General features: G+C 41.9%; 1 protein-coding gene across 2 annotated transcripts in view; it reads right to left on the reverse strand.

The window, feature by feature from the left end:
• Window positions 1-25440, reverse strand: part of RGL1 (ral guanine nucleotide dissociation stimulator like 1) — a 79086-nt gene continuing 53646 nt past the window's right edge. Inside the window, exons 6-18 of one of the 2 annotated variants that reach the window (XM_074151434.1) lie at window positions 22262-22383; window positions 21464-21679; window positions 17514-17617; window positions 16278-16362; window positions 13759-13848; window positions 11878-11964; window positions 10665-10697; window positions 9028-9149; window positions 8085-8174; window positions 5857-6043; window positions 3646-3891; window positions 2260-2374; window positions 1-2064 (exon numbers count right to left, since the gene is read on the reverse strand). In XM_074151434.1, the coding sequence (XP_074007535.1) occupies window positions 1877-2064; window positions 2260-2374; window positions 3646-3891; window positions 5857-6043; window positions 8085-8174; window positions 9028-9149; window positions 10665-10697; window positions 11878-11964; window positions 13759-13848; window positions 16278-16362; window positions 17514-17617; window positions 21464-21679; window positions 22262-22383 (1685 nt within the window). In that variant the 3' untranslated portion in view covers window positions 1-1876. The remainder of the gene's footprint in view (window positions 2065-2259; window positions 2375-3645; window positions 3892-5856; window positions 6044-8084; window positions 8175-9027; window positions 9150-10664; window positions 10698-11877; window positions 11965-13758; window positions 13849-16277; window positions 16363-17513; window positions 17618-21463; window positions 21680-22261; window positions 22384-25440) is intronic. The other variant, XM_074151435.1, reaches the window with a different exon arrangement.

The following is a 25440-nucleotide window of genomic DNA, read 5'->3' on the forward strand; positions in this document are numbered from 1 at the left end:
AGTGGAAAAAAGTTTATTTACTTATTGTATAAAGATAAAAGGTAAGCAATTACAAACATCTTTTTTCATAGATAACATTTGGAGGGTGTAATTTTAAAATCAAGAACATTCAACTTTCAGCTTCATACAGACACACAACCTCTGAGTGAGCAAAACTGTACTTCAGCAAAGGATACCGTACAGACATCAATGCGTGCTGACACTGAAATACAAAGGAAGCTGAACTTCTGTTGCGATCTTGCCCTAACACTGGGCAAAGGTTAAGGCTCAGTTAGAAACTCGCTGTCTTTACCCTCCCAACAGACATACAATTGGAGTTCTTAAACTCATCAGACTAAGACCTGCAATGGTGCTTCTTGTAAACAGAGGTGATAAATCTTCGTGTAGTGTAAAACACAGTACAACCCAACATTGTTTGCATCATCAGTTTATCACTGACCATTAATGTAATCTGAGCCCAGTTTTGAAAATTAGTGCTACAGAACCGGGGGGGAAAAAGGCCCAGACGTGTGAAATTCAGTATCTGAGTTTAACTAATACTGACGTATCTGTCTCAGAGACAGCCTTTTTAGTAAGGGCTGACTTACAATCCAATGTCTCATTTATGGCTTTTTAAAATAAAACCTCTAACTATCCTTTCAAGGAAGCCTGTCTTCTGAGAAGAGACTCAAGGAGTCTGTTATTCAAAGTTTCACAGAGAACAAATGATTAAATTCTTTATTCCAACTGAATTCATTAGTCCAGCTGATGTACCATGTCAGGAAATTCATTCAATAGATGTATATAAAGAACAATGCTTGTAGATTATGCATAATAATGCTACAAGTATATAAAATCTCTGGTTGGTTGGGGTAACGCTTAAAACCTGGCTTCTGCTCTTAATACCCACTTTTAAAATAAAGGGTCCTGTAGTTGCCCCTCATGAACGAAAACGCGAGTTAAAAGTTTTGCTCTTGAAGAGTGATTGCACATTACAAAGAGGTCATTTCAGAGTACACGCAAAAGGCATCGATTGCTGTTCACTGGGTTAGCGAAGTAAAAGGAAAACCACCCTGGAGCGGCGTTAAGACAAGACCTAAATCCAGGCAAGTAGTGTTATTTACCTTGTTCATGAAAATAACATGACATTCATCCAAAAGCAAGTGCAGTCCATTCTCTTAAAGTTCTTTGGAAAAAAAGTCCAAAAATAGGTAAATTTCTGGCGTGGAACAAGTGCAAATAAAAGTTTGCCAGCTGTGTGAAAGCAATACACACACACACTTGCAGTTTCTGCTGTCTTCAGCGATGAGCGTTTTGGGGACGTACCCACCCTGCTTTTTTGTGAATGCAGATGCCTTCTGGAGGCAGCAGCTGCTAGCGGCGCTCAGCTCGCCCACACCTTCTGCAAACCAGTGCTCCCGTCAGTCAGTTGGAGGTTGGCTGGGACCTCCTCCTTGGTTCAGGCAAAATGGTATTGAGACTTTTCTTCTCCAGTTTTATAAAAATAAATTTAGATTTTTCTTCTTCTGTGTAATACTGGCACAAAGGAAAATGTTTTCTCACAAAAGAGTTGGCTTGTGTGGTGTTCTTAAGACAAATGTTCCAGTCCCGTTTTCCCCTCTAAGTGGGGCTGTCACCTTCCTAGGCAAATGTGCAAAACAAAAAAAAAAAATAAAAATAATAAAAATTCCAGTCCGTAGTGTCCCGTAAATCCGTGTCTGTCAGTCCATATCCAGCTGCAAGGGAGGAGACACATCTCTGGCTGTAGGTCTATCAAATGCTCACTTTGCATTTCAGCCTCACGTATGTTTGAAGTTGAATACTGACACATTCAGCTGCTGCAATTCCGTAATACTGGATGGTAGCAAAGGTTCTCCTCCCCACGTCCTTCTCTCTCTCACAGTGCAATTTTGCTGGGCCTGTTGCTCCAGCACCCCCGTTTGGCAGTTCTGGGGAGTGTCAGAACGCAGCGGCTCCTTGTTTTCACCTGCCCATTGACTGAAGCCTTTTTCCGCAGGATGAAATCGAAGTTCACGTGGCTGTTCATGCCGTAGAACACATTGGCATTGTTTGGGATCACCAGCTCTGCAAAAGAGGGACCGGAGCAAGTGTTAATTTGCAGTGTTGCACATAGCAGAAGGAAAGTCAAGGGGGGTTATTGTCACTGGCAGCTGTGACAGACAACACGTCCATGGCATTTCTAACGTCACTTCACATTCTACTCTCTGCTTCAAAATCCAGCAGAACTTTTTAAGCAGCAGCAGCGTTCTGCTTCCCTACCTTTGTCCTCAGAGATGATCTGTACAAGCTCATAATCCTCCACTGCATCAGATTCCAGGTTGTGCTTCAGCATAGCTCTCTGGATGACAGCAGGAGTTTTGTCTTGGCTAGTTAGCTGGAAAGGTAAGAGTTGCAATGAGAGATTCTGCTTATTCACTCTATATAATGATTTAAATAATTAGCCAAAGTCTGCCTTTCTGCAGACCACTTGGTCTTGGAAAAGATTTCAGAGAATTGAAAAAATACAATGGGACAATAACGAAGTAATAGGTACTGCTAGATACTAAAACATGGTATTTGTGACATTTGGTGATGGTGGTTTTTTAGTTCAAGACAACAGATACTGTACTAGAAAGAGACAGCAGTAAATCACAGTGTCTGCTCTCCTGAGCAAACACTTTGAGAGATGAGACGTTCTCAGTGGCCGTAAAAGCCCCATCTGTTGTTTGCAGACATCAATTAATCTGCAGTCTCCTGCGCTAAATACTTTCTTTGACATCCTGCAAAGATTTTTGGCCTTGTAACTGGGTGTACTGTCTCCTGTGGAAGTGCTGTGCATCCGGAGCAGACCCAGGGCTCCCTCCAGAGCCTTATGCAGTCAAAAGGAAGATTTGTCTCGCCAATAGCCAAATTTGTGAGGCCCGCAGGGAACGGCTCCTTGCAATTTGGGGAAGTCAGACCATGAAAACCATAAGGTAGCTAAACACGCTAAGAACTACCACCCTTGTGTGTTTGTTCCCCCCAGGCCCTGAAGGATCCCAAGTGTTTGCTCAGCAGCTGAGTCTCCATCAGGTGCCTGCAGAGATTGCGCACGGGCCAGTCACAGCGCTCACAGTCCAGCACAGGCCCTGCGCTCCCTCGGCCAGACTCCATCCCTGGAACCAGCATCAAGGGAAACACCTGAACGCTGATTACTCCTGGTCTGGCAACCTTTGCCACAGAGGGAAGCTTCCTACCTACAGCTCCCTGTTTCCGGAAACCAGCTCCTGGCGAAAGCTTCTCCACGCAAAATTTGGCCTGTGGCATCTTGTGTCAAAACTCACACATGAATTCAGAGCTAGAGAAGCAGCAGCTACCGCTAACAGAAGGGCAGGAGCAGGAAAGCCTGCACTTGATCAGAATGCTTCATTTTGAACTTTTTGCTAAATGACAAGTTTTAATTTCAAGACCAGAAACTGCCACAGGGAGGCTATTTTCAAACCTCTCATTCATACCATGCCCCACATATCTTGAATTGTAACAGTTGTCATTTTGCTTTTCAAGCCAGGTTTGATTAGTCAGCTCAGTGAATGGGTGTTTGCAAAACTAAAAGCACCATTTGTTTAAATCACCCTGGATGAAAACATCACCAACACTAACAGCATTTTGCTGTTCCACACCGCTCACCAGGATGCTCTTGTACATGTTGCCGTTGTTGTCTTCTACGCTGATCCGGATGATGCACATATCCGTGTTCTGCTGGTTGTAAACAAGAGGCAGTACTTTTGAGGTAATAGGTGTCGCAGAGACAGAGGACGTGTCCGATGAGGAGGAGTACAGTAAAGAAGGGGTTGAGACTACAGATGACACTGCCGAGGAAGATGTATCCGTGGAATGGGTGGAGGAACAGGAGGAGAAGGAGGATTCAGAGAGCTACACAACAGAAAGAGAGAAAAACACTGTCAAAAACTGGACATTTTGTATGTCTGTGTGTGTCATTCTGGAGTAAGAGCTTGAGAAAGCAGAAGGCACATACAAGACCTCCATGATCTACACTCTGTCCAGCAGGCTGGCAGTGGTATTCCTTGCCTCTGGAAAAAGTGAGCTTCATTTGATTAATTTCACCATTTTAATGAAAACTTATTTCCGATTTGGTGTGCTTGACACTGCACTGCTTGCTTTTGCCTCTCAGTAAGAGCAGGCCAGGAGGTGGCAGCAGATACAACGAACTGGATTCTTCCAGTCGCAAGCAACCAGCTGGGGACTGGGACTGGACAGGGAAGAGCAGAAGGCATCACAGGCATCGTTGCTCCTGGTCCAGGTTGGACCCTTTACACGAGTCAAAATACACATACACCTCCCAGTCTGCAACTTCTCCATGAATATTCTTTCCACAATGGAAACTGCCCCCTTCCTTTCCCTGCTGCTCAGGGTTTTGCCTTTTTCTTCACCTGCCTTGCTCAAAAACTGCTGAGAGGATCTTCCCTTTCCAATTTGCTTATCAAAACCACCGTAACAACTGCTCCAGGTTTAAACAGTTTAAACAACTTATGGATGACAGTGTCTGGGACTTTGTGCTTCATTCGGTTTAAGAACATTTTGTGCAATTTAATTTTAAATATCCATAAGCTAATGTGTCCTAATATGACACTTCAGCAAAACATCCCTAAAAAGGGCTTCAACAATACAGTTAACACAAATTAGTTCAAAAGGGAAGAGTCTGTAGGAAAGACATCCCTGTGGATTCCCACCATCAGATCCCTTTTGCTGGTTTCCTGCCTGTATAGCTTGTCTCTCTGAATGGTATCAGCACGTGCCCAGCCCATCTGCTCTCAGCAGGAACACTCACGGCTTCAGCCTTACGCTCATTTTGCCATGGGGTGTAGGGCTTTGCCTTCTCTGCAAAACAAGGGATTCCTGACACGCTGGTTTGTGTAAAACACCGGCTGTGCGTGCTGAGCGTGAGCTGGCATGCAGGACGAGGTGTAGCAGGACCGCACGCCGACTCCCCCAGTGGAATTAAACTGAGCCAAGGCAAGGTGTTCATCTTGGCAGCAGGGAGCTCACGGGAGGTCAAACCCACAGGGCTGGCAAGCTGTGACCTTACCCGCCTATCACTTGGCCAACTGCAGCTGCTCTGCGTTCCCCAGGATTAGGCTGCCACTAATGCTCACAAACTTTCCACCCAGATAACATCTTTCCCAGAACACAGGCAAAGCTTTTCTGCAGTTGGGCTTTCCTCAGTGAGGACACGGCTGCTCAAGTCAAACTTCCTTTTCCAGCTACAGCTGATTGAGCATGATGGCCATGGCAGCAGGCTGCTAACAGCAGAATAACCTACCAACGTTGAGACATTCGAGGAGGAAATGACCAGCTGTTATCTTACTCCTCTTCAGCTGATCCCATCTCTGTCTTCATTTGATTTGGTTTGTGGGGGCTTAGAAATCCTCTTGTCCAAGTCACTGCTAACGTCATGCTGCCTTGTGCCATGAGCAAGTGTGATGCTCAGGCTCTTCACCCCACTTCCCACAGGCTCAAAGGCAGAAATGCCACCGGCCTGCCCTTATCTTTCTCAAAAAGCACGATGAGGGACTGAAAAGAAAATTAACCTTGTGCTTCTCCAGGGCCTCACCTAAACCAAAAACGCTACCAGGCACCAGAAGAAAATCTGGTTTCAGGGAAGGAAAGCTTCAGTCTGCCTTGTATCTCAGCAACATAGAAGGAATTGTGCAAAAATTCTGATTGGATTGCTTCCATTTCTATGCACTTACTTCTAGAGTCTCTCCATCCCACTGAAAGCAATCCTCTAGTCAAGACCAACAGACTTGGGCAAGCATCTAGGACCTGCCTGCAGTGTCGACCGTCTCCCACAGGCTGGCTACAGGGCCCAGACCATACCTTTTTCTGAGACTCATCAGGAGTGCCAACAGGACTGATGCAGACGTCTTCAGATTCAGAGTGATTAAACTCACACGACGAAACACTGGCCGAGTCCGTGCTTTCACCAGAGCTCCCGCTTGGAGTAGATTTGGGTTGCTCTTTGATGGGTGTGCTCTGGGTGATCACCTCAGAGCCTAGAAACAATCTAGTGTAGAAAAGAAAGCATAACAGCCAGTAAGTGAAAAGGGAACAGAGCTGGGCTGAGCAAAGCTGTCGCTTGGTTCAAAAACCTTACGTATTGTTTTGTTTTCCGATCTTGAGTGGCCTATTGTTTTCATTTCCCCTATGTTGTTTATATGGTTTGTAAAGAGAGTTTGTTACACACTAAAACAATACCTTCTTGACACAGCACACCCACCAGCTGCAAGGCAAAAATCAGAACTAATGCCCCACTATCACAAACGAGACTCCTCTTCAGTCAGTTAAATTTTCAGACTCACTTGCTAGGAAATGACGGATCGTAAACCTAATGTGTTCGCAATCCAAGGGAAAAGGGACAAGTTAGAGGCATGGCAGCTGGCTCCACCTTGCGTGCTCCTGCACACTGCTGTCACACCCTGGTCCCTCTCACACAAGGCAGCTCAAGACCTACTCAGTCACCATAAGTGAAACAGTGCATGAAAGGTAATACATGGCCATACACCGGGAAGAGGTCCTTCAAAAGGCGAATTCATTCCCGCTGCAAATTCTTTCACTCAATAGGAGTGCCACAGATACCAGTTTCTCTCTAAGAGTCCGACCAGACATGTACACAATGAGGAGATCACAAGAAAGTGTAAATTATAGTCTCTCCCTCTCTGAGACTCATTCCTAAATGCAGGTCAAGTAAATTTAAAGGAGTGTCAAAGGAAACAAACTTTTATAGTATATAAGGTAGAGAGGCAAGGTGAATTAGATGCCATGTCAGCATGCAGTTAATGCTTTAAAACAATTTAGAAAGGTGTCACTCGCTGTTTCCAGGATGAATTATGCCAGTCTTTACTATAGTATTAATTTGCAAAATACATTCCGAGTGCAGTCGAAACAAAACCTTAGACAAAGACTGCATAGCACAAACAAACTCAGTTCAGTAAATTACAATACTACAGTACTGAAACGCAGTCAGGAATGAGGGAACAAAGCCTTCACAGCAACAATTCTTACACGCATGCCAAGGGAGACACAAATGAGAGGCCGCCAAGAGTTCAGGCATTGTCATCTTCAAAGCTCACATTTTTACAGTGTATCACCACTAACTCGGGTGGACTGATCAAAACACTTTCCAAACAGCTGCACAGATTTTTTTGCGTGATTTTTTTGGATGAAAACATCTATTCCTTCAGACCCTAACCTGCAGTAGCACTGACATGAGGTGAATGGCTGATGGCTATTCCGAGGAAACTTAAGTGCAAGAATCAAGCAGGAAAGGAAAGTTGGGATCTGCTACTGCTGTTAAATTCATCATTTCCCCCCTCATCTTGATCATGCCACAGGTATGTGGGAGTCCCTTCATATCTCCTCATGCATCAGGTTCAAATTTCTCACCTTTAAGATATTTTCACTTCGGTCCTTGATCTCTGCTTTCATTCCCTGCAGCTTTCCTTGAATTCCTGCTAGTGTATAGTTTCCTGCGTGTGTTTAGCTGCGTGTCCCTGTTCTCCACCCACCTCCTGTTTGAATCTTTGCGGTATTAGACTAAATTGAACCATGTCCCCATGACTTTTTTCCCTTTCTCTAACTTGAAGACAGTTAGGCAGATTGTTTCCATTATCAAATGCCTTTCTGCTAACCTTAACTTTCATATTAAAATGCTGCAAAGAATTTTTGCATGTGTATAGCAAATTAGACTAATAATAGGCCAGACTTTATCCTCATTTACTCTGTTTTGCTACTGCACTCAGGGAAGTTATTACACAATAGATATTGAATTTATAACCCAGTGCTAAAATTGTTCCTTTTTCTGACAGCTTAGGAAGGCTTGTTTGTTTCTAATCTCTTCATCATTAATAATTCTTATGACTACTTATAACAATAGAAAGGGACAGCTTCAGACAGAAGTATGCATTTCTAGCTGACGGTGTCTCCTTAAAGTAATGCAGTGGTCTGGATCCCCAGCCAGATTTTTCAGCTGGTGAAATGAGTACGGTTTGTTTGGTTTATTCAGGTTCGTATTAACACACTAGTGCCCTTTGCCCCATCATACTCACAGGCTGATCCTCTTCACCATGCTTTTCCGAGATTTTGGTGATGTGGTGCTGGTGTCAGCAGCTGCTTCCACCTCACGTGAAAGGCTGTAACTAAAGAACAGAGACCACTGGGTTAATTTTTACAGACGATACTATTAGTTACATATATCAAAGTAGCAATATTCAAGAAATTTGAGAAAACTTCAGTTATTCCCACTTCACAGAAGATTGCAACTACACAAAGAGGAACGCAGCTCTGTCCATATTTTGCCATGGTGAAGGGGATATTTCACTTCTTTAGAATAGTTTTAAAAACTAGTGCTTTTTTGGATGACATTCGTAGTTTTATTTAAAAAAATAATCAAGAAACTACCCAACATGTGAATCTTGGACGAGCTGACTTTTTTTTTTACTACAACTCAGTATCTGTGCTTACACTCTTAGTGCAGCAGAGTGGTACCTAAATACTTAGTGGAGATACTAAAGTGCTGTAAATAAATTGTCTTGGGTTGATCTAGCAGTGTGTGCAGTAGCATAGAACTCAGCAGGGCTGCAAAACCCACCCCAAACACCCAGGAGACATTCATGTGGTGAGCACTCAGCATGCTCTGCGTTGCCTTGGCTACCTGCTGCCCGCATCCACCAGCCAAATGCTCGGTGGCTGCATCTTGATGTCCCTTAGGATCCTTTTCTGAGCATGTGTCTGGCCATATAGACACCCCAGACGCAGCAGACTATCATATTTCAAAGCTAGAAGCCTGACTTCCAATCTCAAAACTAAACCCTGCTAAGTGTTCAACAGGTTTTCTACAGCTGTTTAGCAGAAGGCAGATGTATTTCCACTCTCCTCGAGCAGCAGCATATGTAAGTTCCTGTAAGAGGATAGCTAAAGGCTGACATAACCTACCTGCAGGTGGGTGTGGGGTAAGAAAAGCCTGCTTTGCCAGCTGGACTGAGAACCTACCTCTCCTCCTCAGTTAAATGCTGCTGTCTCCTGAACCATTGGATGAATTTTTGGTCTGGTGTCATGCAGTAGCTGTTACATGCAGATTGCAAGAGCTTAATTTGAGCAATTACTGCAAATTCCTAAGAAAAAAAAAGTAATCAAAGAGGAATTCTAATTAGAAAACATGATAAAGCCAAACAGACTCATGCATATGCTAAACACGTGCAACAACAGAGCCAGGACAAACTTTGTTTGACCTGAAGTTCAGTTTCAGATGAGTAACTGACTGTTTCAAGAACCAGTTTTTCAAACAATGAAGTCTCTTTTTTTTTTTCCCAGCACCTGTAATGTGCATTGAAATGTGAACATTTTGTGAGATGCACACAAATTAGAAGACAAATACAAGGAATCATACTTCACCACAGAGCTTTTCCCAAGTACTAACCAAAGTGTCATGCAAGTGCAAACCCACCAAATAGCAGCACTGCTGGCTGTTCCTCTAGGAACAAGGGTAGCAGAGGGTCACAAGTTCTTCAGGTTTCTCTACCCTGCTTACCCTTTTGCTGGCTAGATCAGCTCTGAGAGAAGAATCATGCTCTGTACTTAGGTGGTTCTCAGGCAGCAAACAAGGGTAATAATTAGGAGTGGCTCTGACGAAAGCAGAGAGTCTGATCCTCCCCGGCTTTGCACTTTGTGCACTCACGCTTGCACCAGAGGAATGTAAAATGCTACACTTAGTACGTGTGACTAGAATGCGCTGCTCTTCTGTAATGCCACTTGCATGCACACTTTGCCAAAATAATTCTTAAAACCCCCTTGTGGTAGAGGAGGCTCTAGAATCAGGATGCAGGAATGGAGCTGAGTACTCGGCATGGTTCAGAGGGCGGCTTTGCCACTGGTTTATATGAAGCTGAACTGATGACCATGGAGAAGCTCGTGTATGTCATTATTAGAATCTTGAGCTTTGCGGTTCTACATACGAGGCAAGTCCAAGAAGTGGTTTATAGAGCTGGGAGCAGTTAAGGGAAGGAAATGGCTCCATCACAGCCAAATCCAAGTCAGCTTTCAGACCCCAGAACGGAGATTTGGCACAACTTCAGACAGACAGATGTACCACTAGTACCTTTACTACTACATAGCATTACTTATCTCTGACCAACAAGGATCAGCCTGAAAGGAAAAACTGATAGCATTTATTTCTCGGTGCCGTGTACCTAGTTCGCCCTCTGCAGCCTTTTACCTACAGTTTACTGCAGCAGAAGGACAACATTTATAAACTGTATCTTCTGGAAAGCAAAGATCTCGCACCACCAGGTCTGATTCACTCTCAACACACAGGACATACACATGTAACGTATTCCCGTGGACACCAAATGGAGGGAATGTGCATGCCCGAGATGTAAATTCCATGGCAGTAAGTGGCCTGCAGCTCCTCTTCCCCTATTGCACACGTCTAAAAAGTAGGTTCTTTTCCGACACCACTCCTTACAGTTTGTCAGAGGCTCGCAGCATTTCAGGGATCTATTCTTTCCTCACAAACTTGCATTAAAATTAGCACCTGTTGTATATGCTTGAGCAAAGACAACAGGCCTTGCCAAGAAAATGCTATAGAAGAGGGTGTAGGTAAACTAAAAATCACATAACATTCAACTTACCTTTCGCCTCTTCTCAAAATTTATCAGGCCACCCTGTTGGAAGAAAAAAGGGATCAGAGTAGAAGACCACATGCTCAGTTGAATTTAATCACAAACAGGATGAAGTAGCAAGGCTAATGTAAAGCGCAGACCTGCCCTGAGTAAGGACCTTCCAAAAATACCTGTCTCCAGATCTGGTATAAACCACAGAACTCATATACCTGAGTCTCCAGGGGATATCTGTCCCCATGGCCTAAATGGCAATCTGCCCAAGAAGAAAAGCCCAATACAAGAATGCTCATAAAAGCCGTGTCGAGATCAGGTCCGAAGAATGCTAGCGGGATTTTGCACACAAGAAACAAACTCGGCTTTTGCCTGTGCTGTGAGTTTAGCAGCGTTCCCAGCAAGTTTCAGAAACGCTGAATGCAAAGCATGGACAGAAGGGAAGCTGCCAAAAAGAAAAGGGATATGTAGGAACTTTACACAGGCCTGTTTTCGTGCAGTTTTGCAAAACAGAAAAACCAAAGAAACCAGCAACCATTACCAGCGCAGCAAGAAGTGTATTTGCCCGTTCTTACCATAAATACCACCACTAGCACAAAGAAGGCTAAGCGCCTGCAGCGTGGCTCCTCAAGTGTCTACAGTAACAGGGCCAATTTTCAAAGGTGTTTAAAAACCTTTGAAACGAACACTTTTGAAAATTGGCCCCATCCTCAGTCTCTATTAAATGACCAGACTCTCTTGCAATCCTTTTCCCCTTCCTATTCTAGATTGGTTCCCCCTGCTTGTTCAGCTAAAGAGAAATGAAAAAAACAAGTCTTTAATCACTTTAGAGCTCAGAATCAATACTGAAGCAACTTCAGTGATCAGTCTGAAGAGCTGAATTCATGATCCTGTGTATTTTTACCAATTATTCACAGAAATCCTTACACCTAAAATGTTGTTTTCAGAAAAATAAAACAGAATAACGGAAAGCCTACTTTCTTCACGTTTTCTAACCTAAGACGACAAGGCAAAATGCAATGCTAAGCTTGTTCCTTGAGATAACTGCACTCAAGTTCACACAGGATTCTTGTTGCTAATAAAACTGTATATTGCTTCCTTTTTTTCTGAAAACAGATTCCTCTGTTCTTAAGAGCTGCACAAGAACCCAGTAGAAGATACATGAACAGACACAGTCAGCACCGGGAAGGCAGGGAAGATATTTAGGATTCAAAATATTGCCCCGAATTACCTCAATATAGTCCTGAAGGGCTGTGTCAAGCATGATGAGATCAGTGAGGAAGGTACCAAGATAAGGTACTGTGCCTTGCATTACTCCCTGCAAATTATAAGAGCAATGTTGGATTAATTGACTGAGAAATGGTAATAATTAGAATGCTAAAATGCTCCTATGTAAGAAAATGAAATAAATAAAAATAGTCTGCTTAACCAAACAGCGGTCTTAGAAATTACATTTTCTTTCATTATGTCATCCTCAGTATCTAATCTAGAATTTGTATCAAATTCTTACGAGAGCAGGATGCTCACACAGATATTGCCAAGTGGTTTTATATTACAATATTGCCACCATACACTAGTTTCTAACAGTGGGTCACAGGAAACCCTGCTGTGGAAGAAGCATTGGGCACCAGGGACAAGGTCCCTTGGTTACCTGCTACAAGAGAAAGATCTGGGGAACGGTCCTGGCCTGTGTAAGCAGTTTCTCTCTCTGCTTCATTCCAGTGGATTTTTACGTAATGATGTTGTTACATCTTGCAACAGTCAAGTCACAGGTTTTTTCCTCTAAGAACTGACCATCTTCCCCAACCATTCACTGCATTTCAATAGTAATTACTCAGATTTTAAGCTTTCTAGGTTGCTAGCACTTGTAGAGTTCAGGCTGTTTCTACCATCTGAAAGGATCTGTATTTTTTCCAGTCAAACAGACAAAAAAAAAAAAATCATATTCAGCACTTTTGCCTCCCTATCCCAGATTTCTCTCCCCTTGTCCTTTTAAATCTTTGCCATCTTTGAGACAAAAGCTATTTTCACCAGCAAACTGGAAACCAGACATATTTTACAAAGCAATCTCTATAGAAGTCTGTGCAATTTTCAAGCTGGTATGTCAGAAGCTTCATGAGCTTGTTTAAAAGCAAATGAGATTTCTGCTCTGGTCAGAGCTAATTTTCTTTATCACAAGAATTCCAGTATGTGCATTATGTATTTTACTACCTGAAAGTTGTGTGGCTTTCCCTGTATTTCTCTCTAAAGGCGTAGCAAAAGTAGGTAATGGAATTCTTTCTTGTAGGACACGTTTATATTCATCAATCATTTATTACCCCTTTATATGGCAGGTTTAGTAACTTTCTGGAAGACTTGAAACTAAGGCCAAACCCTTGGCTCAGTATCCATCCCAAACAGCTTGTTGGGATGTGAAGTAAATCCAAGTGGAGACGGAAGCAACAAGCCTATACGCCCAGTTATCCCTAGCAGGGGACAAGGGAAGATTGGTGCCAGGAAACATAACGTGGCTCCTTCATACATGCACTGAATCCTGAAATCTCTGAGCATTCCCAGCATCAGATCACTGAACGCGCTGGCTACACTCATGCTTTGCATATCCATTTCCTCCAGCATTTCAGTACACAGGCGGGTGATCCTGCAGTAAAAGGACAGCCGAATTGCACTAACACCCATGGCTGTTACAGCTTGGCAGCTCAGCATAGGCCATACAGCTTGAGCTGGGTGCAGCACTAACCCCACTTTGTAATTGTTTATATATACATATATATGCATGTGTGGGATTGTGTGTGTGTATATATATGCACATTATATATACGCACACTGCTTACTACCATCCATAGCATAAGGGAAATGCAGCTTTGGGCGTATATTTACAGGGACAGACATTGTGACTGCATATTCAGTCTAAACCTTTCGGTTCACTTGCTTTGTATCAATCGATAGCATTGCTGTGATTGTTTTGCTTGGCAGAGGGCACATTCAAGAGCGTTACCTACTGCACACTCGCTTTGCTAAATACCTTTCTAGATTTTGCTTCTTACATAATTGACTAAATAGGTCTAATCATGTTACCAATTCAAAAAGGGTAGGAAAAGGACCTGAGACATACCATATCTTTTTGAAGTTGCAGTCGTCTCTGAGTCCTTTTCTGATTTTCTTTCACACTGCTGTCCAGATTCGCAAATTTGGATGTTCCTTCCTGTTAGGGAATTAGAAGGCAAATAATGGAGGAGCTAAGTGGGAAGCTGACAACTATGTTTATGTAAAATAATTGCAAATATATTTAAACAGGCAAAAGTATTTGCTGTGCAGGTACATGCATCTATATGCACACATGCTAATTTTCTGGGACTCGTACACTGATTGGGAATTTTGGACAAAATCTCACAAGATGACCATAAGGGAATTGTTCTGCAAAACAGTTCTACTCGGGCTGAAACTAAGTGCTGTTGAAAAATCTCCTGAGAGTTTAAATCAGAGAAGCTTGGAAATACTTCAGGTGTCCAGATGCTTCTCTGAACTCTGACACTCTTGACCCCAGGATTTCTGTTTAATTTGCTAATCAGGACTGCTACAAGTAAATATCTCTATCTTATATAATGCTTTGTTGTTTTTCTTATACCACAACATAGAAATCCAGCAACTACCCTCTGTGGCTCACTGACTAATCCAAAACCACGCAGGAAATGGTAGTAACAGGTTTTCATCTCCACAATTCAAGCTTTCCTATGAATGGATGAGCTATTTCACAACAGATCTCTAGCCTTTATTTCCCTGGATCCACATGGGATGCTTGGAGTTAGTGTTATTTTTTCCAATGGTTGGATAGACAGGACATGAATCATTATCAAAGTCTTTTTAAGAGGCACAAAACAACAGCCTGCACTTGTAAAGATCCTCTTGTTACAATATTTACTTCTCTCAGTCACGGTTAATGAATAGATCACTCAAACTGTATTTCCTTCCTTGGCTGAAAAACAGGAGCAAATGAAAAAGGAGTGTTGTCTCAATGTTTTCAAGATACTGAAAGGTAAACTCAAGGTTCTCTAACAGCAGCTGGCAGGCAGGCACAGAAGCTAAAACTGCAGCTCCCAGCAGTGCCGTTGTCCGGGGAGGAGACAACACAGTGATGCCCCTCCATGCCGGCCAACCTGTTTCATATGGCATTTTGTCTGCTCTACACTTAAATTCACACGATGGATAGGCAAGGGTCAAACATGTCATCCTTAGAGAGACTGTTTATAGTGAAAGAAAACAAAGACTTTAAGGATTTAGCGGACATTAATTCTAAAATCATTACAGAACGGTTCAAGACAAGGAGGAGAGAGAGGTTCTAGGTATTCCGTGAAATTTTTCTCCTTTTGCTGCTTTCAAAATGTTTTGCAAATCTACTTATGGTAGCTGGAGAATGTGATTTGCTGGGAGCCAGGAGGTCTGGGGTCAGACTGAATTGTTGTTTTGTCTTTTTAATATTTAGTTAAATAAGTTGTCCTGAACACACATTTTCCCCTCTATGCTTATTATTGTCTCACCTGCTTTAAAATTTAGCTACAGATGTTTATAAGGGATGATAAACGAAACAGACTGAAGGTTTGAATGTGTTCACCCATCATTCCTGAGCAAAACACAGCATTTCAGATACCAAGGCGAGGGGGTAAGGTACAAATGCCGGATTGACTGGATGGAACTGCCAAAAAGTAAACTGGTTAGCCAGTTTAGAGAAAATTTTATGTAAATAGAAAAAACTGCCACAAACATTCCTTAGTTTCTACAGAATATAACCTTTCCCTGCTATTCTTCCTCACTCCTTTCAAGCTACTGAGCTTGTTGGGGTGCACCCAGGAGAGCATACAAGTCAAACTGTTTCAGACAGAGCCTGCTTTGTTGTCCATCTGGCCACACACAGAGCAGGAAGCCTGTTCCTTCAAAATTCCCAGCCCTGTTTTCTAGTTCCAAGAAAGGTACAGGATAGTTGGATAAACATCTTAGTTTAATTCCTCAGCTGAAGCTGAGTGGCATTGTTCCAGTGAAGTCAAAAGCGCTCCAGTGGTACAACCCAGTTGAGAATCTTGTTTGGAGTTTCTCTGCGCTCGTTGGTGCAAACCTGAGCCTTTCTAGATCTGCTCAGAGGGTGCACAAGCTAGCTGCTCATCTTTCTGTACAGAACGGTATAAAGCCAAAGTCCTAATTTTTAACTCATCTCAGTAAAATTACACCATGTGGCACCTCTTCACTCAGTTGTGGCTCCAGTGCTATCAGAGTTACGACACGGCGCACACAGCAGTTCTTGAGCTAGACATCACCATGCCCAAGGGAACTACAGCAGCATGACATTCAACTTGAGGGGCTCCAAGGGATCCTGAATGAGGATGCAAAATCTGTGCTGCTGCAGCCTGCTGTATATGTGGCATCTGAGCTCAATGGGCTAATGCTCGCGCAGGTTCTTTCAGGAACAACAAAATCACCTCTCATCCTAGCAGAAAAGTACAGGTTTTCCAGACCTATCTTCCCTGAAGCACTGCATACAGTAGAGTTCAGGGAGAGACAAGCTTTGGCAGCTGGTTAGAAAAAGGAATAATTTCAGCTTTGATTGAGATCACAAGCCTTGCAATTCAAGCTAATTCTCACCTTCATTAGTAGCTCCCTACTCGTCAAATAATTGTCATGATCAGAGAAGATATCAGACAGCTCTTCGAACATCAGCATTACATCCCTGTACAGGAAAAGATTAAATTATTTAGGTTATTAGTAAGCACTCTAAATCAGATCAGGTTACTATTTTTTCTCATGAATTGTTAATAGTTGGGCATATAAAAAGAGAACACCAAAATGCATCTAATGAGATACTGCACATCTACTAGGAACCTTCTCGAGATCTTCTGGTGCTCCCAGTAAAGTCAGGCTTTATTTGACAGCATCACAGAGAAATGCCACTGACCACGAGTAGGGTTTTCAATCACACTGCAAGGTATGAGATTTTTGTAAAAAAGAGGATAAATGGATACAAAGGGACAAAACAATAGCTGTGAGAGGTATCCTAAGTACTTCATTTTTGCCCTGTTTCATGCAGTCTGGAAAACTAGAAGGATTTAAATGTACGAGTCCCTTTCTATTACCCAACACTATAAACACAAGATGGCAATATTTTGATCAGGAACAGGAACATAGGGCAGCGGAAGGAAAGAGCCACCTCTCTCTAGGGGAAATGCAGAAGTATACTGTGTGGCAGAGGGACATTTTTCTCTGTTTATCAAATGCAAAGGAAAGAAATCCATTCTTCCCAAACTGAATGAGCAGAACATCATCTTTCCAACACAGAGATTTCTAGTGTCTGTTTGGCGTGCAGTAATATGCCAGTTGCACAAATAGGTATTGCCCTGTAAGAAATCTGTCTTCGATACAGATTTGGATTTTGCAGTTTGGGGATATATTTTAATGAAATGTCAGCACCACGAGAGGATAAATGAGGGTCTGTAGCAACCTGGACCTCCTCCAATTTCATGGGAGAAAAGACAACAAGCAGGTATCACAGTGCCCTTTTGTTGACCTTCCGAGAGCAGTGTGCACAAGCTAAGTGAGTAGTTAGTCCTATGTTTTTTCAAAATAGGTTGTGGAAGATCCAGTATGCTATAAAGGACAGAAGAGACCCAGTATCCCTGAGGGCAGGTTGACCCCTTGATAGGAAACAGGAGCTCACAGCAGTCGAGCCAAAAAAGAGGTCTGAACCTCACAGGAATGAGAGGTTCTTCTAAGAGAACAGATGTCCATGAAGGAGCCATGAACTGAGAACAAGATGAAAAGAAAGAGCGCTGAGCTTTTTGGCTTTGTATGGGGCTAGCCACGGAAGTGGAGGGGGAAGCTTACTTTGGAACGCACGCCCAGGTCTTCTTTAGCCGATAGATGGAGTTGGACTGCAGCGCTGAAATGATGGCCCTCAAAGAGGAAAAATTCTTCAGGATCCTACATTCCTGTGAAAGGAGCGGTTAGAAATACAGGAGCATTAAATGTCAGCATTACGAATAGGTTAGTGCTCTTCTGTTTGACCGGTGTCCTGCTTGCTACACATTTCTCACTGCTAAGCAGGCAGCTGTACAAATAATGAGCATAAAAAATATCACTCCCCCCTCCAGCCACCAAACACTTTATGGGCTTTGGCACTTATAGCTTGTTTTCCTCACTTTCATGTATTTGTGGTGATGTTGCAGTGTTACAGCTTCCAGTTCTCCTAGTGAAAATAAAAGAGGAACTGAGTCCATGAAGCCAGGCTAAAGAGCACAAATGCTACACTTCTTTAAAGCTCTTTATAGCACTAATCTCTTTTACCCTTTAGGGTAAAAACCAGGCTTTGCCTCTTTGTATGTGGTATTTAAAATGTAAACCCTCAATCATCTAAGTGTCAATTATAAATAAAGACATGCAAAGGAATAACCTGTTATTCAAGTATGTGCACACTGTTAAAAGAGAAAAAGCTCCCAGCTTTTCCAGAATTAGGGTCAAATCTTAACAGAGACTGGTTCATAGACGTCTCTTATGCAGCCTCTCCATGGCAAAAACTTTGATGGAAAAGGACACTGAAAAACTTAATCCTCAAAAAAAAAAAAAAAAAAAAATAGCAAAGATTCCTGGTAAAGCAGATGAAATCAAGGAGGGGCGGGTGGAAAGTCTGGCCTGACTCTCCAAGGAACTAGGGTAAATCTGAACCAGAGTACGGGCACCACAGACCTCAGAAACTCTTGCAAATACAAGTCCTCCCAAACAGGTGTCTGTACATGCAAATTAAGCAGACAAAACCCATGCCAATTGACCGTTGCATGTAGATGAGAACATATTCAAACTACAATTCCGCTTCTGCAAAGTTTTATGGGGCTGATTATTACACTAATAATGCTGATTATGTAAAGGATCCTTACAGTGAAAACAGACATAATTTATTTCCTTTGTAGGACTGAACAAATGTAAAGTAACCTTAGCATAAATGAAAGTTAAACCTTAATGTATCAGCAACTCTGTTCATGAGTTGCATTAAGATTGGCTGAACAACTAAGGCACATTTATTTGCCTAAAAAATAAAAAAAAAAAAAAATCTTTGTGCAACTTGGGAGGCTAGTTTAATGAAGTGTGGCTTAAGAAGACTGACTGGGCGGACAGCATTTGAAGCACCTTGGCAGTTAGGCTAGATAAAGACCAAGTTCAAGATCACATGGTAGGACATGCAAGACCTGAAAGCTATTTTTGTGTGGTTTGGGGCCAAAGAAGCCACATAACAGCTCTTCTTCGGAGACTGACACATTTGAGAAGGAGATCCTTCTTTATGTTCAACTTGAAATTCAGGCTGGGGAGAACACAGATTTAGAGGCACGAGTTCTTAGCATATTTTTTTTTTCAAATACGATAGGAGTTTGGACTGGAAGATCCAGTTTGGAACCATCTTGGCTTAATTGCACATTGCATAATTTAAAGCACATTAGAAATTCAGTATTGGATTTTGTGTTCTCAATGATTTAACTGACTGCAGACTAAACTTTAGCAAGCTTTCATTTGTATATAAAAAGAATTTTTAAGACTGCTTTGGATAACTTTGTTTCATGCTGTGTCCTTCACAAGGGGAAACCAGAAAGAATCCTGTGCAGAAGCAACTTTGATTAAAAAAAAAATAAACATAACAGGATATTAATAATTTCATTTTTACTTTTTATTTTTAAAGAAAATATTGTGTGAGTGAAATTGGCTGCTTCTGCTCAGGAACCTTAGGTATAGCAGTGAGGGCTGGCAGTTAGAAAAAGTATTTGGTTTATCTTGTAAACCAAGACAGTGGATCCAAAAGTCACAAACAGATAACAAACATGGAATTCCATGCTGCTAAGTTACAGAGTTAGCTGTCAGTGAATAACTGCACTTTAATGAGTGGATTGTTTTCTAATTCAGGCCTCTAACTATTCAAAACACTCATTTGCATGCACAAAGCAAGCAACTTTCTTCAGAAGTGGGCAGCTAAGTATATATGCAACTAGCTGTTCTACATGTGCAATTATTTTGTAAAGCGTGCACATGCATTTTTCATGTGCTTAGCTAAGACTGAAGTATTTAATTATGTGTATGAATTAAGTAAGGCAGAAGCACTGAATCAATAGAGGTGGAGAACAAAGTTCTCCATCCACAGAACAAGTATGATGAGCGTGGTGCCTGTACTGGCTTCCCTGGGCCTTCCTGCTGACCCACAATGAGCAGGAAGCTGCTTCGTACTTGCTCGCCCAAACTGCAGACCAGTCTGCCCTGTAAGGGCCCCTTTAGCCGGTAACCTCTGCAACTTAAAGATCTGCACACAGAAAATAGGCATCAAACTTCCTAATCCATTCACATGGGCTATAAAGCAGCCAGCAGATGATAACAAAAACGAGTCGGCGTAAGTGCCAAAAGGGAGGTGAAAGACTACTTCCCCATACCAGTTTCCTGAACCATGCAGTTGCTGGAGCTTAGGTGCCAGGACTAACAATGCTGCCTCTGGAAGCATAGAAGTGCATTGTCAAGGTTGGAAAGCCTCTGTTTGGCTTGAGCTTTTTATGACTGCTTATTTTGTATAGCTCAGAAAGAACCCATGTGATTCTTAAAACAAAAGTCAACACACTTCCATATGAAAGTGCTTTAAAGTTCTCTTCAAAAGAGAGATCTAGTTTAGTGCCAGCTGCCCAGCGCTCTGAAGGGGAGTTAAAAAGATTGCAGTAAAATATTAAAGATAAAATCTAAGAAATTAGCAAACCAGAGTTATGTAAAGAAGGCATGCAAAACCCTTTCATGCAAAGATTAAGAAACACCTAATCTGCTACACGACAAAGGAATTGAAGCAAAGAGTAAAAACATGTTAAACATGCGAGACGATACAGCAGAAAGGTCAGAAGATGAGGGGACTAGTACCATATTGTAACTCTACTTATATTTTCTTGTCACTGCTTGCATCTCTTGCTCCCTGCTGTTTTGTGTACCTAATATAAACTGTGAATAACTCAGTAGGCAAATGACTTTTCAGCTTCACGAATCATTCAAAACAAAAAAGCAGAAACAACTTTTTTCATTTTTTCCAAGTTGAAGAGGCTACTGCTTCCTAGAAGTAAATTAGCTTTGTCTGCACTTACTTAAAACCTTGTGTTTACTTTCCTTTCATATATACATACAAATATATATAAGCGTATGAGAACACGAACAGTTGTGCTGTCTTCCACCATGGCTGATTTCAATTCTCATGGTGTTCGTAGATGCAGGAGCGGGAGCGTGATGCTCATTGACTGAATGTGAATGGCCAAAGGCAGGTAAGCATGAAGCTTATTTTGACGGTGCCTCCTGCCTGCACCACTGCCAGACCTACTCCATTCTTGTTAAACTTTCCTCTGAAAACAAGTCTAGCCTTTGGATGATATCAACCATCACTTCAACTTCTTTCACTGATATGAGCAGTATTTTCTTCCTAGGAAAGTGAACTGTTTGAGTGTATACCTATCTTACCGTAAATAACACATTATCCAGTATATGGCACTCCCCATCTGCAAGACACAGTATCTGCCTCACCCGTTAATTAGCACTCCTAACCCTGCGGGGAGACAAGCATCAACCCTGTTTCCATGGTGGGGAAGGAACCAAGGAGAGGAAGGGCAATACTTCATCTGCTATTACAAAGAAAGTCAGTCAAAAATAGAGAGAATTCAAGCTAAGATGTTCACTGGCCTGGGACCAACACATACAACCCCTTTCTCCCCTCCCAACCCCCTCACTCCAAGGTACCCACACAAGAAACATTAAACAGTCTAGAATAAATGCTTTACATGTGCAATATGAATCCACTTCTCAATGATCTTGGCTCTTTGCTGTGTTTTGAGTTCTTTGTTCATCAGGATAGTGCTGACAACACACTTGGTAACTGCATTGAACTGAGAGATGGTGGCTCTGATGGTAGGTACCAGGTGCTCATTTTCTTTCTTATCCCTTCGAGACCAGATGCATCCCAAACAGTGGTAGGGCACAACTTTCTTGAAAAGTTCCTAGAGTGAAACAGAAGCGTGTACATCAGCAGAATTCTCCTAGATCTCTATTGTCCACAAGAAGAAATGCATGTTTTCAGTGCAAATTGGATCTAATTCTAATACAGTATTACAAGGTAAATATTTGTTTTCTCTCAGTTTAAAATATACACTTTGGCATACTCTTTATAGGCTTGATGCCCAAAACCAGCTCTCAGCTGGGAGAATAAAAGACACTTTTACAACAGTTGCATAGCCAAGGGGAAATTTTTTTATATAATGATATTTTGAAGGAGATCGATACAGACAAACTAAATTAGAGCACTACAGTTAAGAGTACCTATACCTCTTTAGGCCAGGCAGGAATGTAGTCAAAATGTGCTTTTTCTCAGGTGTCAAATACTAAACTTTACAAACAAAAAAGGCTACACAGTATACATTAACACTTCAGAATGACTGAAGGAAAAAGCCCAACGAATGAAACAAGTTTGCATAACCAAGCAGAGCTGTGTTCTGTGTCCCAACAACGGACCTATAAATAAAAATTTAGAAGACCAGCACTATTTCCCTTAGCATTTCAAGAAGTACATATATTCTACATACTGCATCCATGTATGTCAATTGTTCTGCCACAAGGTCTTCTTGGAAAAAAGAGAATTCTTCTGGACTGATCTCCAGTTCCTCTTCATCAGATAGGTTACAGGGGGAAGTGCTATGGAACGCATCTGTCCAGGATGGAAAACATAACAATAAATTTATACAGCAAACGGTGAATCAAAGCAGATGTTTGTTTCAAAACATCACTGTATGTATTTTAGCAGAACATCCAAATTGCCCCACTGTGCTGCATATTTTGGTGAGAAAGATGATCAACAGAAGATTAAATTGGCAAAGAGAAGGTGGAAGAGAGAGTTAGAGAGAATTGAGCTGTTCAGGGTCTCTTAGCTTAGAAGTGGGTTAACCCATTTCCTAACCATTCGTCTGAAAGAATAAATACCACCACCCCCCCCAACAAAAATTCCTTATTAACATTGCAGAGTTTTGTTGATCTACTTTTCAATATTTATGCATTTTACAATGTGAAACTAACCACCACAAACCAAAATACAAAGGGATGAGACTGCAATTATATCCACAAAATATTACATTAGGAATGTTCTTATACCCAGATTTCACCTCCCACGTGCGGAAATAAAAGGATGTATCAGATTTTCTTGGCATCATTTGTGCCTTCACAGGGCTACACAGACTATATTGATCCAGCATCCCTCACCTTCCCTTTCTTGGAATTTTTCCCAGAAAAGGGAATACGATGAGGACCTGCAGCATTCAGCTGGATGCTGCTTCTAAATTTGCACTGGGCAGCAGTGAAGAGGTGAGACAGGAGAGCTGTCCTCACTGCGGGACCCGATCCAGTGCAGAAGGGAAGGGATTTCACAAATGTTCCCATGTCACCTTTTGGCTCCCACAGGTTGGGAACAAAGCCGCATTAGAACACAAAGAAATATGCCCTTGTTTCCCATGGTACAGGAGGAAGTCAAACAGAAAATTCCTGAAAATAAATCCTCTTCCTAATTCCTTTTACTGTAAGGCAACAGTAACTCCAAAGGAAGAAAGAGGAAAAAAAGCTTGGACTTGTTGAAGACTAACAACGAAAGTAGCGAGTTTACTACTAGTGAGATTTCATTAGCAAAAACAAGCAGTGCATTTCAGAGGATGTTATGCAATATTTCATATCCAATTAAAGCAGAACAGTCATTAAAGCAATAGAGCAGATAAAGTGATACTTCATCATCGTTTTTCGAAATACTTCATTTTTCCTTTCTTTATTAATTAGCAAAACCTAATTGTCAATGTAAACTGCTAGTTTTTGTGTAACAAATTATAACTACAGGCTGTATCCACATTTCCAACCATACATTCCATTCCAATCTCACAATTTATTGACAGAGCTAAACGTGATAAATGGAGATCTCTGTTCAGGGCTTATTTTTCTGTGGCTGTTTTGTAACAATCCCCCTAATTAAATGGACATGTACTGAACTGTTACAAGAGTCACACTTCTGTCTCTCTCTTTTTGGCTATGTAACTCCTCATTTTCCTTTCAACTCTTTCAACTGAAAAGCCTCATCACTGAGTTACAACCCTACTCAAAACCTTACAGCACCCTTACAACCAGGTCCTGGAGTGCAATGCAAGGTTTTCCTTTTCTTTTTTCATGCCTCTTTTTCTCCTTTCTCTCTCACTTTCATAAATGCCTAAACAGTCTTCTCCCTAACTCCCCAAGAAGCTGGAATCCTCTTATACTCAAGTATCTCATCATCTTCAAATCGCTCTGATCCATTTAGCCCTCTCAAAGCCCAACTGCCGCCTTGACTTCACTGAGAGCAAACAGAAGCCCCTTCTGAATTTGCACTCTCTGACTCACCTTGCTTTGTATTGCTCAAGCTGCAAGCACTGAGGCCGGGGAACAGCTTTTATCTGCGTATCTGGTACTGCAATCTAATCTACTGGCATGGCTGATGGCAGCACTGAATGGAGGTCTGATTACACAAATCAAACTCTAGTATTAGGACCCAAATTTGTAAACTGAGAACATGATGTGAATGCTTTAGAACAATAATTATCAGCAAGTCTTGATTGCAGACAACACATTAAGAGTTTTGAAAGAAATCTCTGAAACAAAGATGGAGCTCGGATAAAGTAAGTGGCAACTCTAAAACTCTTCTCTGCAGACCCTGCAAGCTAATTGCTTTCTCATCCTCTTATTTTATTCTAATTGACAGCCTCTATTCTGCCACAGTTTTGAAAACATTATTCAAACTGACCCATCTTTAACTCGGAAAATAATGTTTTCAACTACTACTTAAGGAAACAAATGCAGAAACAGGGCTGCTGGGAACTTCTGCTCACTTTGAACAACAGATGAACCCAAACATAGCTCTCGTGAGCTTTCTTTGTTTGACCCATGGGAACCAAACCCAGGAAAGGACATCAATAGGCACATATTAGCAATCCTGTTCACCTACCTGTGTTCAGTAAGGAAAACGTCTGGGCTCTGTGTGTACTCCTTTTTATGTATGTGTTAACGAGAGTTAATTTGGCATTTCACGGTATTACGCATTGACATGGTATTTCTAGAACATCCAGCAGACATGATTTTTATAGGATGAAATGTTGGGGTTTTTTTCCTGTCATTTCCTTTATCCTTTATTACATGAATTATTCCCTCTCACCCCTCTACCAAAGCTGGAAGTTGATTCTAATTCTCATTCACACACTACGTGAGCTCCTATGACTTTTCAGCTTATGCCACAGGAAGCTCTCTGACCAGGATAAGGGTATGTGTCACGCTTGACGCTGCACACAGCATATTTGTGTTACTACAGTTCACTATTGTTTCAGCAGACTGTGACCCCCAATAACGTAAGTTTTTCCTCTGTCCTTGGATACCAGCAGCCAGCCACTCAAATAGGAAAAAACAGCCACAGACACTTCCTTTGACATGATGGTAACTAGGAAGAAAAGCTTTGTGACAACAAGGCTTGTGACTCAAGCTGTACTTTTTTGCAGCTCTGTGTTTTACTTTTCGTTGGTTTGGGCTTTTCTTAGAGGGGTAAGGGTGAAGTGAGAAGAATAGCTAAAAGAGTAGCTATGTGGTTTAATTCAATGACATGGGAAGTTTGCTGACAATTAACCCTTTAATTGCTGCAGCAATCTCAAAGCTTTGGCTAAATATTAGAGAAGTGTTGGAATTCCCAGTCCAGCCCAGAATGAACAGG

This window comes from Numenius arquata, chromosome 8 (genome assembly GCF_964106895.1).
Source record: "Numenius arquata chromosome 8, bNumArq3.hap1.1, whole genome shotgun sequence".
NCBI classification, from domain to species: Eukaryota; Metazoa; Chordata; class Aves; order Charadriiformes; family Scolopacidae; genus Numenius; species Numenius arquata.